We start from the raw sequence: 16,286 nt of genomic DNA, 5'->3' as shown, positions 1-16,286 counted from the left end.
CTGTTTTAAATATTGATGATAATAATAAATAAATAAATAAATAAATAAATAATAATAAATGTTTTCTGAACAGCAAATCATTATATTAAAATGATTTCTGAAGGATCATGTGACACTGAAGACGAGTAATGATGCTGAACATTAAGCTTTGATCACAGGAATAAATTACATTTTAAAGTATATTCAAATAGAAAGCAGTTATTTAAAAAAAAAAAAAAAAAAAAAGTAAAAATATTTCACAACATTACTGCTCTAGCTGTATTTTGGATCAAATAAATGCTTTAAAAAACATTAAAATTCTTTAAAAAACATTAAAAATCTTACTGTTCAAAAACTTTTGACTGGTAATGTATGCATTATTTTTTTAAACAACAATTTACAACAATGTTCTAGCCAAAAATGATGATTTAATGTCTAGTGGCAGCACATGACAGTACAGAATCGGATGTTTCTGCCATCTCTCCTGATAATATAAATGGAAGAAGGCCATCTAGTGCCTCTTAGAGGTAACATGTTAACAGTAACAGGTAACATGATCTCAGAGTTTATGCTCACTTATGCTCGCATCTCTTTCCTCAGCAACGGAGCCGACGGACGTCCTGCCACTGCGTACGGCTTTCGCCCCGACGAGCCATTCTTCCACGGCTACGGATCCACCAGATAGAGCTGCTCCGTAACATCTTCTGAACGTTCACAACAAGACAACTTTTATCTCCTAGAAATCTCAAACGCTGCAAACCAACCAATCTCTTCCAGAAAATGTGAGCCCACCCTTACATTTAAAGGCAGGTTTAATAGCGAGACCCCAGTAAAATGCTTAATGATGCTTTATAATAACAACTATTCATTATCCAAGATCAGTAGTTTGTGTACACTCAAATATGAATGTTATTTTATGTTCAAATGTTTATAAATGGACTTCCTCACTGTTTGAATGTATGCGAATAATCTGTTAAGCATTACATCATGTAATCATGCTTAAGATTATTCGTGTACATTACATTATCTTATATAAAGTATTATTATTTATGAATGATATTATGTTCAGTTGACTTAATTTGGGTTTAATATCTTACGATTTTAGAAAGACACAACAATTTAATTCGCTTCATGTTTCCACTAATAAAACAACTGACTTAATAACTAGAGTTAGATTTTAGTTTCAGAATAGTCTTAATTTATTTATACTTTTTTTTTAGGTTTTAGGCAGTGCACTTTAATATTATAATATATTCATTAAACTGGAATGAATCTGTGACCGATTTATCCTGTTCTGCATTAACAGCTTCATAATGATGTAGCATCACTCACTTTATTAAAAATACCTTGCACTAATTGTCACGTATAACAAAACTATTCTGTGTGTCTGTTAGATAGCTTGTGTAAGTAGACATTATTATACAAGTAGAGATATTTATGAATTAACTACCTAATAATGTCCATTGCTGTGGAAAAAGTCTTTATGAACACTTTAAGCAAGGTGCTAAATGCTGCCTCCGGTACAATTTTATGCTATTGTTTTAAGTTGGTTATTATGTTTCTGATTGAGATGTAGCGCGTCTGTTCATTTTAAGTCTTATTTTAGAGTACTGTAATTTAATTTTAATTTACCACAATGAATTCAGGACCGTTCTGTATTTCCAGACACAAAACGTGCCTCCTAACATCTTGGCCTTTGCTGCTATAATGATCCTGTGAGTTTGACAAATTAATGTGAATTGACCTGCAAACTGCAAATAAAAGAAATAAAATGATGCACTGATGAATTGTCTGTTTTGTGGAAATTTATTTAACAGGCTCACTGTAAATCATATGTATAAAAGTACGGTCTCATTTTCAGAAAATCTACAGCATGGTACAAAAAAAAAAAAATGGGTAACACTTTACAATAAGGTTTATTAATTAACATGAACTAAGAATGAACACCATTTTAGTTCATGTTAATTTCAGTATTTACTAATGCGTTATTAAAATCACAAGTTGTGTTTGTTAACATCAGTTAATGCACTGAACATGAACAAACAATGAACGGCTGTATTTTTATTACCAACATTATTAAAGATTAATAAATACTGTAATAAATGTATTCTTTCTTTGTTCATTTTAGTTAACAAATGACACCTTCTTGTAAAATGTTACCAAAAATTGTTTAGTGATCAGCACAATCTCTTATCTCAAATTTACTATAAAGAAAGTACAAACCAGCACAACACATTAATAAATTAGTCAGTCCTCCAAAAGCATTTGTGTACCATCTAAAAATGTAGAGTTTCTATTTTTGTCATTTAATTTTCCTCACATTTGAAAAAACAAATAAAAATGATTCAACAATACATTTAAAGACTGAAAAACAAGTACAAAAAGCCAACTATATATATGTGTGTGTGTATATAGTTTTTGTTAATATGATATATGATAAAGTGTTACAAAACAACAAAAATTCTGTTTACATAGGCACTTGGTTTCTACAAGTCAAGGTATTTTTAAAAATTAAAAAAACGAAACAATTTTTAAGATTATTATTCAAAAAAGTAAATGTGTATAAAAAATTACGCCACTAAAAAATAGAAAATATTTTATGGAAACACTGTAGTTGGTTTTATTAGCAGAGCTGGATATGATTTAAACCTTTTTAAGGTTGGTTGTCAGCACAAGGTTTCACTACGTCCTCTACTTCGATGACCTCCATGATGAGATCTCTGATAGCCTGCACGCTGTCATCGGTCTCCTCCGGTGAATCTATGCTCACGCCGCTGATTTGGCTCTCCAGATCTGGTGTTAAAGCAACAGCGCCCCCTACCGGATCATCAGGAACCGAGTTGAGAGGAGGAGAACCTTCTGTGGCAGGACTGTCTTGTGTTTCATTTCTAGTCTCATCACTAGAAGGCGCTGCCTCATGGATTTTGTTTTCCACAACGGGTTCATCAGAAACACTGGCATCTGTGGTGTCTTCAACACATACGTCTGGGAGAACTTCAGCTTTGATTGTCAGGTCAATATCAGGTTGGACGATATGCACATGTTCCTCTTTAATTTCAGATTTAGGACTTGCATCTGTTTCCACATTTACAGTTTCAGAGGCGACAACAGGAACAGGAGTTTCTTCAGCTGTCGAGCTGAGATAAACTGCTCGGTCTGTACTAACAGAAGATCCCTCTGTAACTTCATCCTTTGCTTTAGAAGGCGTCTCTGGTTGTGAAGATGAATCTTCCGCAGGTGAGACGGTTTCGGGTTTGGTTGAGGAAACTTCAGTTTCGGAGACCTCTGGGATGGGTGATGCATTAGGTATTGTTGGTGGAATGTCTGGTTGAGTTTCAGGAACATTTGGTGGTGATGTAGGTTCCACAGATTCTGGAGAAGACGGTGTAATCTTCACTGTAGGAATGACTGTGGCATCATGTGTCTGGGTGTCTTCACTGACGGATCCTTCTGATGGAGGGGTGGTCTTCTGCTCTGCTTGTTGAGAGAGAGCCACAGAGGCCAATACTTGTGGTGGACTGGAGGGGGCAGAGAGGGGTGGCGTGCGGCTGTCAGCCAGGCTGCTTTGACTTACACATTGCAGGTCAGTACTGTCAGCAAACAGGTTGTTCTTCTTCAGACTGGCTGCTTCCTTCACCACTGTACAGCAAACATATTAACATGTTGGTGTTTTGAAAATATTCATATGTCTTAGACACTCAGAAAAGATGGCTAAAACAATTTACTGTACCTTTGTTTACTTCATTATTCAAAAGGTTGAGCAGTATGTTCTCGTAGACGTTCTCCACTTGAACAAAGTTTGTGTAATCGGCAAAGACGAACTGTTCATAATTTTGAAGCTCCTGCAAAAAGAGAAAAAATTCAGTTAACCTAAGCAGTACGATTTTATGATTTTTAAAATTTTAAAATGAATGATGGGGCAGACCAGTAGTTAACGCATTGATTGGCACAAACATATTGTGTTACTGTCAGTGAGAACAGAAACCCGTTACAGTGCTGTATAAGTTTTACTAATTGACATGGTTCTTTTCAGTTAATCAAAAATATTGAACTAAACCAGTAAAGTCCGATTCCCGAATGAATGACTCTAATGAACTGGTTCTTGTTAGTAAATACAACACATGCAGCAATTCCTGAACAAACAGCTCAACTGAGTCAGTTCTTCTTAGTGAATCAAACGCACAAACAGATCAAATGAGTCAGTTCTTCTTAGTGAATCAAACACACAAACAGATCAAATGAGTCAGTTCTTCTTAGTGAGACAAACACATACAGCACTGCCAGTGAAGTCAAACTCCTGAACAAACAGCTCAACTGAGTCAGTTCTTCTTAGTGACTCAAACACACAAACAGCTCAATTGAGTCAGTTCTTAGTGGATCAAATACATGAGGCACTGCCAGTGAAGTCCAGTTCCTGAACAAATGACTCAACTGAGTCAGTTCTTCTTAGTGACTCAAACACACAAACGGCTCAATTGAGTCAGTTCTTCTTAGTGAATCAAACACACAAACAGATCAAATGAGTCAGTTCTTCTTAGTGAGACAAACACATACAGCACTGCCAGTGAAGTCCAATTCCTGAACAAACAGCTCAACTGAGTCAGTTCTTCTTAGTGACTCAAACACACAAACGGCTCAATTGAGTCAGTTCTTCTTAGTGAATCAAACACACAAACAGATCAAATGAGTCAGTTCTTCTTAGTGAGACAAACACATACAGCACTGCCAGTGAAGTCCAATTCCTGAACAAACAGCTCAACTGAATCAGTTCTTCTTAGTGACTCAAACACACAAACGGCTCAATTGAGTCAGTTCTTCTTAGTGAATCAAACACACAAACAGATCAAATGAGTCAGTTCTTCTTAGTGAGACAAACACATACAGCACTGCCAGTGAAGTCCAATTCCTGAACAAACAGCTCAACTGAGTCAGTTCTTAGTGGATCAAATACATGAGGCACAGCCAGTGAAGTCCAGTTCCTGAACAAATGACTCAACTGAGTCAGTTCTTCTTAGTGAATCAAACACATACAGCACTCCCACTGAAGTCCAATTCCTGAACAAAGGGCTCAACTGAGTTAGTTCTTCAGAGTGAATGAAACACACAAGCGACTCAAATGAGTCAGTTCTTCTTAGTGAATCAAACACATGAGGCACTGCCAGTGAAGTCCAATTCCTGAACAAACGTCTCAAATGAGTCAGTTCCTACTTAGTGAATCAAACACAAGGCACTGCCAGTGAAGTCCAATTCCTGAACAAACGGCTCAACTGAGCCAGTTCTTCTTAGTGAATCAAACACATACAGCACTCCCACTAAAGTCCAATTCCTGAGCAAATAGCTCAGTTGAGTCAGTTCTTTTTAGTTAAACAAACCAATTCCTGAACTAACGGCTCAATTGAGTCAGTACTTCATATTGAATCAAACACATAAAGTGCTGCGAGTGAAGTCCAATTCCTGAACAGCTAAATTTAGTCAGTTTTTTGAATGAAAGTGAAGTCCGATTCCAAAACAAACAGCTCAAATGAATCAGTTCTTCTTAGTGAATCAAACATATACTGTATAGCACTTTCACTTAAGACCAATTCCCGAACAAATGGCTCAATGGAATCAGTTCTTTTTAGTGATTTAAACATATGCAGCACTGCCAGTGAAGTCAAATTCCTGAACAAACAGCTCAAATGTATTGGTATTACATATACATATATATATATATATATATATATATATGTATATGCGCTCAAGAGGCACACTAGTGACTGACGCTAGGGGCTGCAGTTTTAGCCTCGTTAGTGCACCTGCCTCCCATGCCTCCCAATTGTATAGATATATAATATACAATAAACAATACGATATAGTTATGTATTTGATCTATATCACCTCTAAAATGTTTAACAAAGACTTGTTTATATGTATTTATTATTGAAATTGTCATCAACTGGCAATGAAATTGATTTTTAGTCATTTTCAAATATTAATCTCTTAAAGAAATGGTTAATAAATCAAGATGAATCAAAACCTAAACTGAAACCAGAATTATTAAATTTATTACAGTTTTCATTCTAAGTCACTAATTTAACTAGAGAATCAGAGTTTGCTAGAATAACTTTACATTATGTTAAATGTTCAAGAATAATTTTCCAAAAAATGTATTGGTGCTCACAGTTTTGCAGGCAGGTGCCAGGTTTCTCTTGATGGCTGGAAGAGTGATATCAACCAGGGCCTCCTGGAAAATCTTCTTCCTTACTGTGCTGCTGTCATAGTCAAATTGCTAAAGGGGAAAGCAAAAGTTTCCATAATGATTATGTAACTTCTTTTTAGAATTATTCTCTTATTAAGACTGTGTTAGGCCGAATATATACACTTCATAAATATAGGCAAAGCCAACCTTGAGGACACGTAGCTTGGCTTTCTCCATGACTGAGGCCTGTTTGTCAGGTTTGTCCTTTAAGGCAGTCTGAAGCAGGAGCTCAAATGTGTACACAGCATTCTCCATCAACTGGAAAAAAAAACAACAGAAATGCCACAGTTCATTTATATTCCATCGACCTGTAGAGGGAACCAAAGTTCATGACAAGATGAGGCAATGTTCTCCATTGACTTCATTTTTGGTGGGGCGGTCTATATGACATATATGATTCCAGTAGTTTATATCCACTACTAAGGTCTGAAAAAGATTTTAAGATTTGACAAAATCTTAAACATAAAACATCTAAAAGCCCCACCAAGTCTAACAACGCCCAGTCACTCTAAAAGCTACAGGTGACGCCCACCTGCTGCATTTGACTCTGGGTGCAGTGAACCACTCGTGCCGAGTTGGAAAACTTGAAGCGGTTGCGGAGTTCCTGGAGCTGTTCCTTCAGGACGTTCACATGCTGGTAACAGTCCTCCATGCGGTCACGACCCACCTGCTGCAGAGCCTTCAAAGAGACAGGCATGACTCATGAGAACTCAAGGGAGTCTGAATTCAGATGATCATTATTCCCACATGATCTAATCACATCAGCTCTGCTGTCCAACATTTAACTCTGCTCTCAGAGGAAAAAATGACCTGATTTGCTTCAAGTGTTTTGCAACGTAGCCTTGGCTGAATGTTGAAATCAGCAGATGAATATTCATTTTAAGCACTGTTGCCAAAAGTTTCTGTTATCACGTATTTGTAAATGTTCTGCACTCTCTTACGCTCTGAAGTTCCTCTGTGACTCCCCCCTGAGGGAAATCCTTGCAGATTCGGGTCAGCTCGTCCTCCAACAGCAGCCTCGCGGCCTGGAAGCCTGCGCTAACTGGACCCATCAGCTCCTCCAGGATTGAGGTCAGGTACGGGGCCACGCTCTCTGAACAGTATTTCACAGCTGGCTCTGATACTAAACCTAAAAACAAACAGAAAAATGGATGAAGATAGACTTGGTCCCAAACTATTGAACTTTTTGAACTTTTGGACATAATATATACTGCAGAAACTGTCTGTTTGTACCCTGCAGTTTGGTTTCCAGGAACGTTTGTGAGTTGACGATCTGGTCCATGTCTGAGCGGATGAGCGCCTCCTGTTGTTTGCTGGCTTCTCTGCACTCATTTATCAAACTCTCCAATCCTTCTCGCAGTTGCTCATGCACAAGCTCATAGGTCGCTTCCACTGTCTAACCACACAGGGAAATAAATAGAAAACACATTCACACCCTAAATACGGCCATCATAAACCCACTTCATCATGAACACAAGGCTGCCTTTGTCTACCTGTTGCCTAATTGCTAAAAGTCCCATTATAGAGCAGCTGGCACAGGCCATGAAGGAAAATTATTTTTCGTGGTATAAAACCTTTATTGTTTTGGATGGCATGGAGGCCAGAAAAATAACAGATCCAAATATTAACAATGGACCAGTAAATATGTTGCTTGAGTGTGACATTTAACACACAACGTGTCAAAATTCTAAGAATAGACGTGAAGAGCAGAAGCTGATCTCACTGACCGCAAACCACACCCTCTTCCTCTCCGGCTTCTTTCCCTTCAGCTTGGGCAACAGCTCTGTCTGCAGTGAGGGCAGCAGCTCCTCCATCACCAGGTTAGCCAGCACCTGCAGAACAGCAGAGGGAGTCACTACTAAAGACCATGACACCAAACCGAGTCAAAACACAAAACACCCACATGACACTGACTCATGGAGAAACAGCAAAAGAGTTAAATCACTGAGTTGTTGTAATATCATAGCAATGAATCAGTCTGCAACGGATGGAATCACCACACAGACATGGCAGTTGAGTTGTATTTATTAGGCAAATAAAGCTGTCTGTCAGTGTCACAAAATATGCTTTTAAGTGATAGTTTAACCCAAAATGAAAATCACCCCATGATTTATTCACCCTCAAGCCATCCTAGGTGTACATGACTTTCTTCTTTCAGACAAATACAATCTGAGTTATATTAAAAAATGTCCTTGTTCTTCCGAACTTTATAATGGCAGTGAATGGGTGTTGAGATTTTGAAGACCAATAAAGTGCATCCATCCATCATAAAAAGTACTCCACACAGCTCCGGGAGGTTAATAAAGGCCTTTTGAAAGGAATCCATGCATTTGTGTAAGAAAAATATCTGTATTTAAAAGTTTATAAACCGTAATCTCTAGCTTCCACTAACTTTCATACGTGTGTTGACAAGAATGGCATTCCAGCAGATGATGTAGGATTTAGGCGTAGCATAAGCTCCGCTGAGAATATGCTAGTCTTTTGAAAGCCAAGTTGGCTTATTTCGAAATCTCCAAACATTTCAAACCGCCAACATTTTTCTTTACAAACCCTCATTTTGTACTTCTAATTTGTGACCAATGTTTTGTTTTGCTCTCTCCTCTCCACTTCTGCATTCGCCACTTGCATGTTCGTCACTGCCTACGTCCTACATCATCCGCTGGAATGCCACTCTCTCATGAATGCACATACGAAAGTTAGCAAAAGCTAGAGATTAACATTTATAAAGTTTTAAATATGGATATTTTTCTTACACAAACACACACTTACACTTTCACTTCAGAAGACCTTTATTAACCCCCCGGAGCCGTGTGGAGTACTTTTTATGATGGATGGATGCACTTTATTGGACTTCAAAATCTCAACACCCATTCACTTCCATTATAAAGCTTGGAAGAGCTAGGACATTTTTTAATATAACTCTGATTGCATTTGTCTGAAAGAAGAAAGTCATATATACCTAGAATGGCTCGAGGATGAATAAATCATGGCGTCATTTTAATTTTTGGGTGAACTATCCCTTTGAAAATTATTAAAATGTTTCATTTACAGTTTAATTAATAATACACATAAATACTTAATTCTGATTGGATATTTTAATATTTTTGTATAATGACTGCTAACTGTTTAACTGACCTAACTGTTGATATAATATATTATAACTATGATATAATAATCTACTGTATTTATACTGTATTATATTATACAATACCATTCAAACATCTGAGTTCAGTAAGACTTTTAATATCTTTAAAGGAACACTCACCAAGGCTACATTTATTTAATCAAAAACAGTGAAAAATAATTTGTAATATGCTGATTTTTGTGCTCAAGACACATTTGTTATTATTAACAGTGCTCAAGACAGTTGTGCTGCTTAATATTTTTTGAATGGTAGTGCAATATATCATAATTATGTAACAGTATGTTATTTATTTATTTGTTAAAGAGCAGGTCATTTGGGTTTTCAAAAGATATCTTATTTTTTATTATTATTTTTTTTTTTTTTTGCAGTTTGTAACGTAGCTATCCTTCAATGTAAACAGTATGAAAAGTTGTTAATCAAAAAAGTGTATGATAAAGATATTGTCTCTCAAAAGAAAGACTCAACTCAGAGCCACCTTAACGAGTCATTATTTTCGAATTTCCTGCCTGTTACCGATCTACGTCACTGGGTAACATATTTGCATAATCCCCGCCTGCCTTCGAAATACGAACAGTCTGACCCGCCCACAAACACATCCGCTAATGAGTGTGTTTACATCATGTCAAGAAGACGCTGTGTTCTGTGCTCTCAAAGCGAGCTTGTTTTGTTTTATCTGCCGAAAGATGATGTAAAGAAACAGTGGTTCAAATAAATTTTTTTCCACAATACCACAGCAATACAACTCAAACCTTTTGTTGTTCTCAAAATTTTACAGAGGACTGCTTCCCTAATCTTGGCTTTTATCTTCATTGGCTTCTAATCTAATTTATTTGGATTAACAAGTGTCTCCAGACCACAACCTGTAAGTACCTGTAAGACATGTTATGAGTGCTTAAAATGCCAAGTTTTTTGTGCTAATATGTGATGTATACTCAGTGGATCTTTAGGTTTCCAGGTAAACCACGATATTACTGTCTTTCTGAAATAGTTCTAATAATTCGCTATGAACCCACTAGGGGGTCCCCCATTAAAAATTGCATTCCGAGGTGTAAAAATACACGTTTTTTTGTTGGGGTTCCACTGGTAAATTTGCATTCCAGGGGCTAAATATGACATTATTGGGGTTGCTTCAACACGTGGACTTGGCAACGCTGAAGGCAGAACTCGCTAACTTGCTCGAGTACTCCTCTCTGAACCAATCACAACAGGCTTGGCCAGCTGACCAATCAGAGCAGATTAGGCTTATGAAAAGGAGGGGTTTACAGACCTTACGCTCAGAACTGATTGAATGAATCATTTCAAAATCATTGAGAAATGACTGTATGTATATGTATATCAAATGTATATTCTAAAAAAATTGTTTTCTGACCTTAGATGCATTTACACCTGTTGTAGAGAACTCCAACACAATATTAGGACACTTTAAAATATCATATGACCTGCTCTTTAAGTAGATGTATATTGGGTACATTCTGTTGGTCCTCATCACCTTGTCAGGGTTTGTTTTGTGATAGCGACTGATTGTAAAAATAGCTTATTTTTCAGATACCTAACAAAACAACACCTTGTCCGCCAAATTAGGATTCAAAATTGGACCCAACAATAGTTGGAGGAAGGCAGAGGTGTTTCCTTAAGTAGCTACAGGATATCCTGTGAAAGATCCTGCTGTGATCTCAAGATTTCGTAACAACAAGAGCTCTGGTATGAATTTTTGTAAAAAAAAAAAAATTCCTTAAAAATTCATTTAAAAAAATCATAAAAAAAAACATATCATTAATTTGTGGTGCTTGCTAATGCAGTTATGCAAGAGTTTTGTGACAATACAAAATTTCATAAGGGAACACAAAAGTTTGGCACAGGCATGAAACCGTTTTGCAAGTGTATGCTAAGTTAAAAGCCCGCATTTAAAACTTTCAGTCAAGCATGAAATGAGCCACAAATAGGATGTTAACAGCATGACACTCCTAAATCCCTGACCGGCAGCTCTGTCCAGCCTGCTGAACACACTATGATGCCTGATTTAATCACAGCTCATTAGTCACGTTGTTTGTTCATCTCTGTAGCCACTACATCCTGACTCATCTGACTCATTCATAAGAAGTGGACGCTGCTTTTTTTTCGGAAACTCATTTAAAACATGCTTGTGAGTAATATGGAGACCAGGAGGCCCACCTGACAGTCAGTGCCCACCAGCATATCCCATGACTCATAGTGACCCTTTTCCTGCCTGTAGAAGTGAATGGCCTTTAGGAAAGCCTGAACCTCACTCTCCATACTCTTCAGATAATCTGAAAAGACATAACAGAGAGAAGAGAACAGTTCTGTCAGATGAATCGATTGTGTAACACAGAATCATGTGAGCAACTTCTTGTTTCTGGTTCCAGAAAAAAGGAAAAAGACTAAGACAGAAATTATTTGGAAATGCCAACTATGATGAAAGGCTTTTGTGTATTACTTAATAATGAGAGAAAACTGAGAAACCCATCACCTTAAATGTCTTGTGCTGTTAAATAAGAAAAAAACAATCTAAACTACACTGACCAAAATTATAAACACAACACTTTTGTTTTTGTCCCCATTTTTCATGAGCTGAACTCAAAGATTTAAGACTTTTTCTATGTACACAAAAGGCCTATTTCTTTCAAATATTGTTCATAAATCTGTCTAAATCTGTTAGTGAGCACTCCTCCTTTGCCGAGATAATCCATCCACCTCACAGGTGTGGCATATTAAGATGCTGATTAGACAGCATGATTATTGCACAGGTGTGCCTTAGGCACTCTAAAATGTGCAGTTTTACTGTATTAGGGGGGTCCCGTTGGTCTGAAAACCAGTCAGTATCTGGTGTGACCACAATTTGCCTCACACAGTACAACACATCTCCTTCACATAGAGTTGATCAGGTTGTTGATTATGGCCTGTGGAATGTTGGTCCACTCCTCTTCAATGGCTGTCTGAAGTTGCTGGATATTGGCCGGAACTGGAACGCGCTGTCATATACACCGTTCCAGAGCATCCCAAACATGCTCAATGGGTGACATGTCTGGTGAGTATGCTGGCTATGCAAGAACTGGGATGTTTTCAGCTTCCAGGAATTGTGTACAGATCCTTGCAACATGGGGCCGTGCATTGTCACGCTGCAACATGAGGTGATATTGAGGTGATGTCACGGTATCTCTGTGCATTCAAAATGCGATCAATAAAATGCACCTGTGATCGTTGTCTATAACATACACCTGCCCATACCATAACCCCACCGCCACCATGGGCCACTCAATCCACAATGTTGACCCGCTCACCCACACACACCATACACACTGTCTGCCATCTGCCCTGTACAGTGAAAACCCGGATACATCTGGGAAGAGAACACCTCTCCGAAGTGCCAGACGCCATCGAATGTGAGCATTTGCCCACTCAAGTCGATTACGACGACGAACTGCAGTCAGGTCGAGACCCCGATGAGGACGACGAGCATGCAGATGAGCTTCCCTAAGACGGTTTCTGACTGTTTGTGCAGAAATTCTTTGGTTATGCAAACCGATTGTTGCAGCAGCTGTCTGGGTGGCTGGTCTCAGACGATCTTGGAGGTGAAGATGCTGGATGCGGAGGTCCTGGGCTGGTGTGGTTACACGTGGTCTGCAGTTGGATGTACTGCCAAATTTCCTAAAAAGCCTTTGGAGACCGCTTATGGTAGAGAAATGATAATTCAATTCACGGGCATTCCTGCATTCAATTCACGGACATTCCTGCAGTCAGCATGCCAATTGCATGCTCTCTCAAAACTTGTGACATCTGTGGCATTGTGCTGTGTGATAAAACTGCACATTTTAGAGTGGCCTTTTATTGTGCACACCTATGCAGTAATCATGCTGTCTAATCAGAATCTTGATATGCCACACCTGTGAGGTGGATGGATTATCTCGGCAAAGGAGAAGTGCTCACTAACACAGATTTAGACAGATTTGTGAACATATTTGCGAGAAATAGGCCTTTTGTGTACATAGAAAAAGTTCTAGATCTTTGAGTTCAGCTCATGAAAAATGGGGGCAAAAACAAAAGTGCTGCGTTTATAATTTTGGTCAGTGAAAGTGTTAAATGGCTCAAATACCCTTCAACTGTACTTTTAGTAAACGAAACTGGTATACTTAAAGTCTGCTAAATTGGAACAACTAATTTTGTGCTTTAATTGTTTAATTTAAAAGTTCAGCTAAAGATATACATATAATAAATTATATTTGATTGTGCTAAAGTGGAACTATTGCAAGTATACTTTAGGTACACTTTAAATATTTTGCATTTAAAGACCAATATTATTTAAAGATCATACAATCCTCATCAACAGTGACATTTTAGGCTTAATATTAAAAGATGTGCATTGTGCACAAGTAGTTATTCACATAAAGTTTAATTTTAATTTTTATATCCGTAAGTCTCAAGCGATGTCATTAAAAATGTTAACAGATTTTAACTATACTTAGTATGAAATAAATGTATTTTAAATATTACTTTTTTTTACTAGGGAAGTTTCAAGTAAAAATTTTTTTTTTTTGCTTAATAAAAAATAGTTTTATATTATTATTGTTAGTTGCATATTTTAAGATATTGTCCTCCTAAATGGCTTCAGCTACCTACTTTTTGTTTGTAGCTTCTAAACTGACTTTAAAAGAATATACTTTTTTATAATATACTGAATATACTTATTTTTCTTTTTTTTTTAAGTATTAGAAACAGCACTCAGAACGCACGTACGACAGTTAGCAGTAAAAGTTTTATAAAGTTTTAAACATGGATATTTTTCTTACACAACCACATCAGCTTGCTTCAGAAGGCCTTTATTAACCCCATTCACTGCCATTATAAAGACTGGAAGCGCCAAGACGTTTTTTAAAATAACTCAGATTGTAGTCGTCTAAATGAATATACATCATATACACCTAGGATTTGTGATTTGACCTTTAACTTCAGGTGAACTTTGGTGTTTTTCTCATCCTACAGTGTTTGTGCTGCAAACACAAGCAATACTTTAAATTGTGAGGCATATTTTGTCTTTTCCAATCTGACTTTCAACTTGCAATAGCAGACAACAGCAAAATACAATTATATGTATATATTATGTACAGTTTTATGCAAAAGTTTGGGAAGCCCTCACAGAATCTGTGAAAATGTGAATAATCATACAGAATGTATGTTTTTATTGTAAATTTTTATTTTGTACTGTCCTGAGTAAGATATTCTACGTAAAAGATGTTTACATATAGTCTACAAGACAAAAAATAATAGCTGAAATTATTAAAATAACCCCCTGCCAAGTTTGGGAACCCTTGGTTCTTAATATTGTTTGTGGTTCTGTGTGTGGACTATTTTTTTTGTTTTGTGATGGTTGTTCATGAGTTAAACTGAGCACTGTTTTTCAGAAAAATCCTCCAGGTTCTGCAGATTCTTCAGTTTTCAGCATCTTTTGTACATTTGAACCCTTTCCAGCAGTGACTGTATGGTTTTGAGATCTATCTTTTTACACTGAGGACAACTGAGGGACTCAAACACAACTATTAAAAAAGGTTCAAACATTCACTGATGCTCCAGAAGGAAACACGATGCATTAAGAGCCAGGGGGTGAAAACTTTTGAACAGGATGAAGATGTCCAAATTTTTCATATTTTATTGAAATATAATTTTTTTCAATTTAGTACTGCCCTTCGGAAGCAACAGAATATACTTGCATGTTTCCCAGAAGACAAATTAAGTACAATTTACCTTGATCATCAAATTCCAAAAGTTTTCACCCCCTGGCTCTTAATGCAGCTCTTAATGAATCTAAAAATTATACAGTCACTGCTGGAAAGGGTTTAAATATGCAAAAGATGCTGGAAAACTGAAGAATCTGCAGGACCTGGAAGATTTTTTCTGAAGAACAGTGCTCAGAACAAACAAGGGATTCATGAACAACTATCACAAAACAAAAAAAACACTCCTAGATCATCCAGGTAACCACACAGTATTAAGAACCAAGGCTTCCCAAACATTTGAAGGGGGTTATTTTAATAATTTCAGCAATTTTTTGGTTTTGTGGACTACATGTAAACATCTTTTATGTAAAATATCTTACTTAGGACAGTATTAAATAAAAAATAACATGAATTTTGTATGATCTCTCTTATTTTCTTAAAATTAAAATTTTTCACTGATTCTGCAAGGGGTTCTGCAAACCTTCGCATAAAACTGTATAAAATAGTTTGAAATAGTTACCTCTCCTCTCACCCACTTCATGAAGCATGAAGGTGCTAAAGCGGTGTCTTTTACAGCTGTGTGACAAAGATTATTGCACACATAATGCTCTGCAGAGGCAGGGTAACCGCTAAATAGCAAGTACGCAGGAAGAGTGCATTGCAATTCTGGATATTATTAGTGTATCACCATGACCACCACAGAAAAACAACAGTACACTGATGCAAGAGCAGTGGCTGCCACACTCAGCTTCAGGTATTTTGTCATCAGCTTCACTACTGTAATATAGCATGTGTTTAGGCTTCATTTTAGGTGGGTGTACAGAGAATTAGTCAGAATGGATTCAAAAAGTACTTTCAAAATGAGCAAACAGAAATTCTGTACAAATTTATTCTTTCCCCTTAGAGATATAATTGACAAATTTAATGATAGACCCCAAGAACATAGTCAAAAGTGCACTGAGGTAGTGCTGATCTGGTACCTTGGTTCTGATGCCGAATACAGTCGTTTAAGATCGAGACGAAGCGGGCACGCTTCTCCTCCTGCTGGAAACAGAAGTACGAGTCTCGTCTGTAAGGCAGTCTCAGGTACACAGGAAGCGGACCAGGAACCATCACCACAGGAACAGAGGGTTCTTCTTTAGAACCTGAATAACACATGAACACTCATTCGAATGGGAAGAGAGAGATCAGGATG

The 16,286-nt window shown here is 37.2% G+C and overlaps 2 protein-coding genes across 2 annotated transcripts in view; one reads left to right on the top strand and one right to left on the bottom strand.

Moving 5' to 3' along the window:
* Positions 1-1,400, top strand: part of kifap3b (kinesin-associated protein 3b) — a 48,739-nt gene extending 47,339 nt beyond the window's left edge. Inside the window, exon 20 of the mRNA XM_051135450.1 lies at positions 580-1,400. Coding sequence (XP_050991407.1) covers positions 580-664 — 85 coding nt within the window. The 3' untranslated portion in view covers positions 665-1,400. The remainder of the gene's footprint in view (positions 1-579) is intronic.
* Positions 1,401-1,766: 366 nt separating this feature from the next.
* Positions 1,767-16,286, bottom strand: part of niban1b (niban apoptosis regulator 1b) — a 34,218-nt gene continuing 19,698 nt past the window's right edge. Inside the window, exons 5-14 of the mRNA XM_051135434.1 lie at positions 16,072-16,236; positions 11,535-11,650; positions 7,945-8,049; positions 7,451-7,613; positions 7,159-7,346; positions 6,750-6,896; positions 6,365-6,475; positions 6,140-6,247; positions 3,710-3,821; positions 1,767-3,618 (exon numbers count right to left, since the gene is read on the bottom strand). Of these exons, the coding sequence (XP_050991391.1) occupies positions 2,633-3,618; positions 3,710-3,821; positions 6,140-6,247; positions 6,365-6,475; positions 6,750-6,896; positions 7,159-7,346; positions 7,451-7,613; positions 7,945-8,049; positions 11,535-11,650; positions 16,072-16,236 (2,201 nt within the window). The 3' untranslated portion in view covers positions 1,767-2,632. The remainder of the gene's footprint in view (positions 3,619-3,709; positions 3,822-6,139; positions 6,248-6,364; positions 6,476-6,749; positions 6,897-7,158; positions 7,347-7,450; positions 7,614-7,944; positions 8,050-11,534; positions 11,651-16,071; positions 16,237-16,286) is intronic.

This window comes from Labeo rohita, chromosome 2, assembly GCF_022985175.1.
Source record: "Labeo rohita strain BAU-BD-2019 chromosome 2, IGBB_LRoh.1.0, whole genome shotgun sequence".
In the NCBI taxonomy this organism is placed as follows: Eukaryota; Metazoa; Chordata; class Actinopteri; order Cypriniformes; family Cyprinidae; genus Labeo; species Labeo rohita.
Note: the sequence above shows the minus strand (reverse complement) of the source record. Positions and strands in the feature narration are given on the sequence as shown.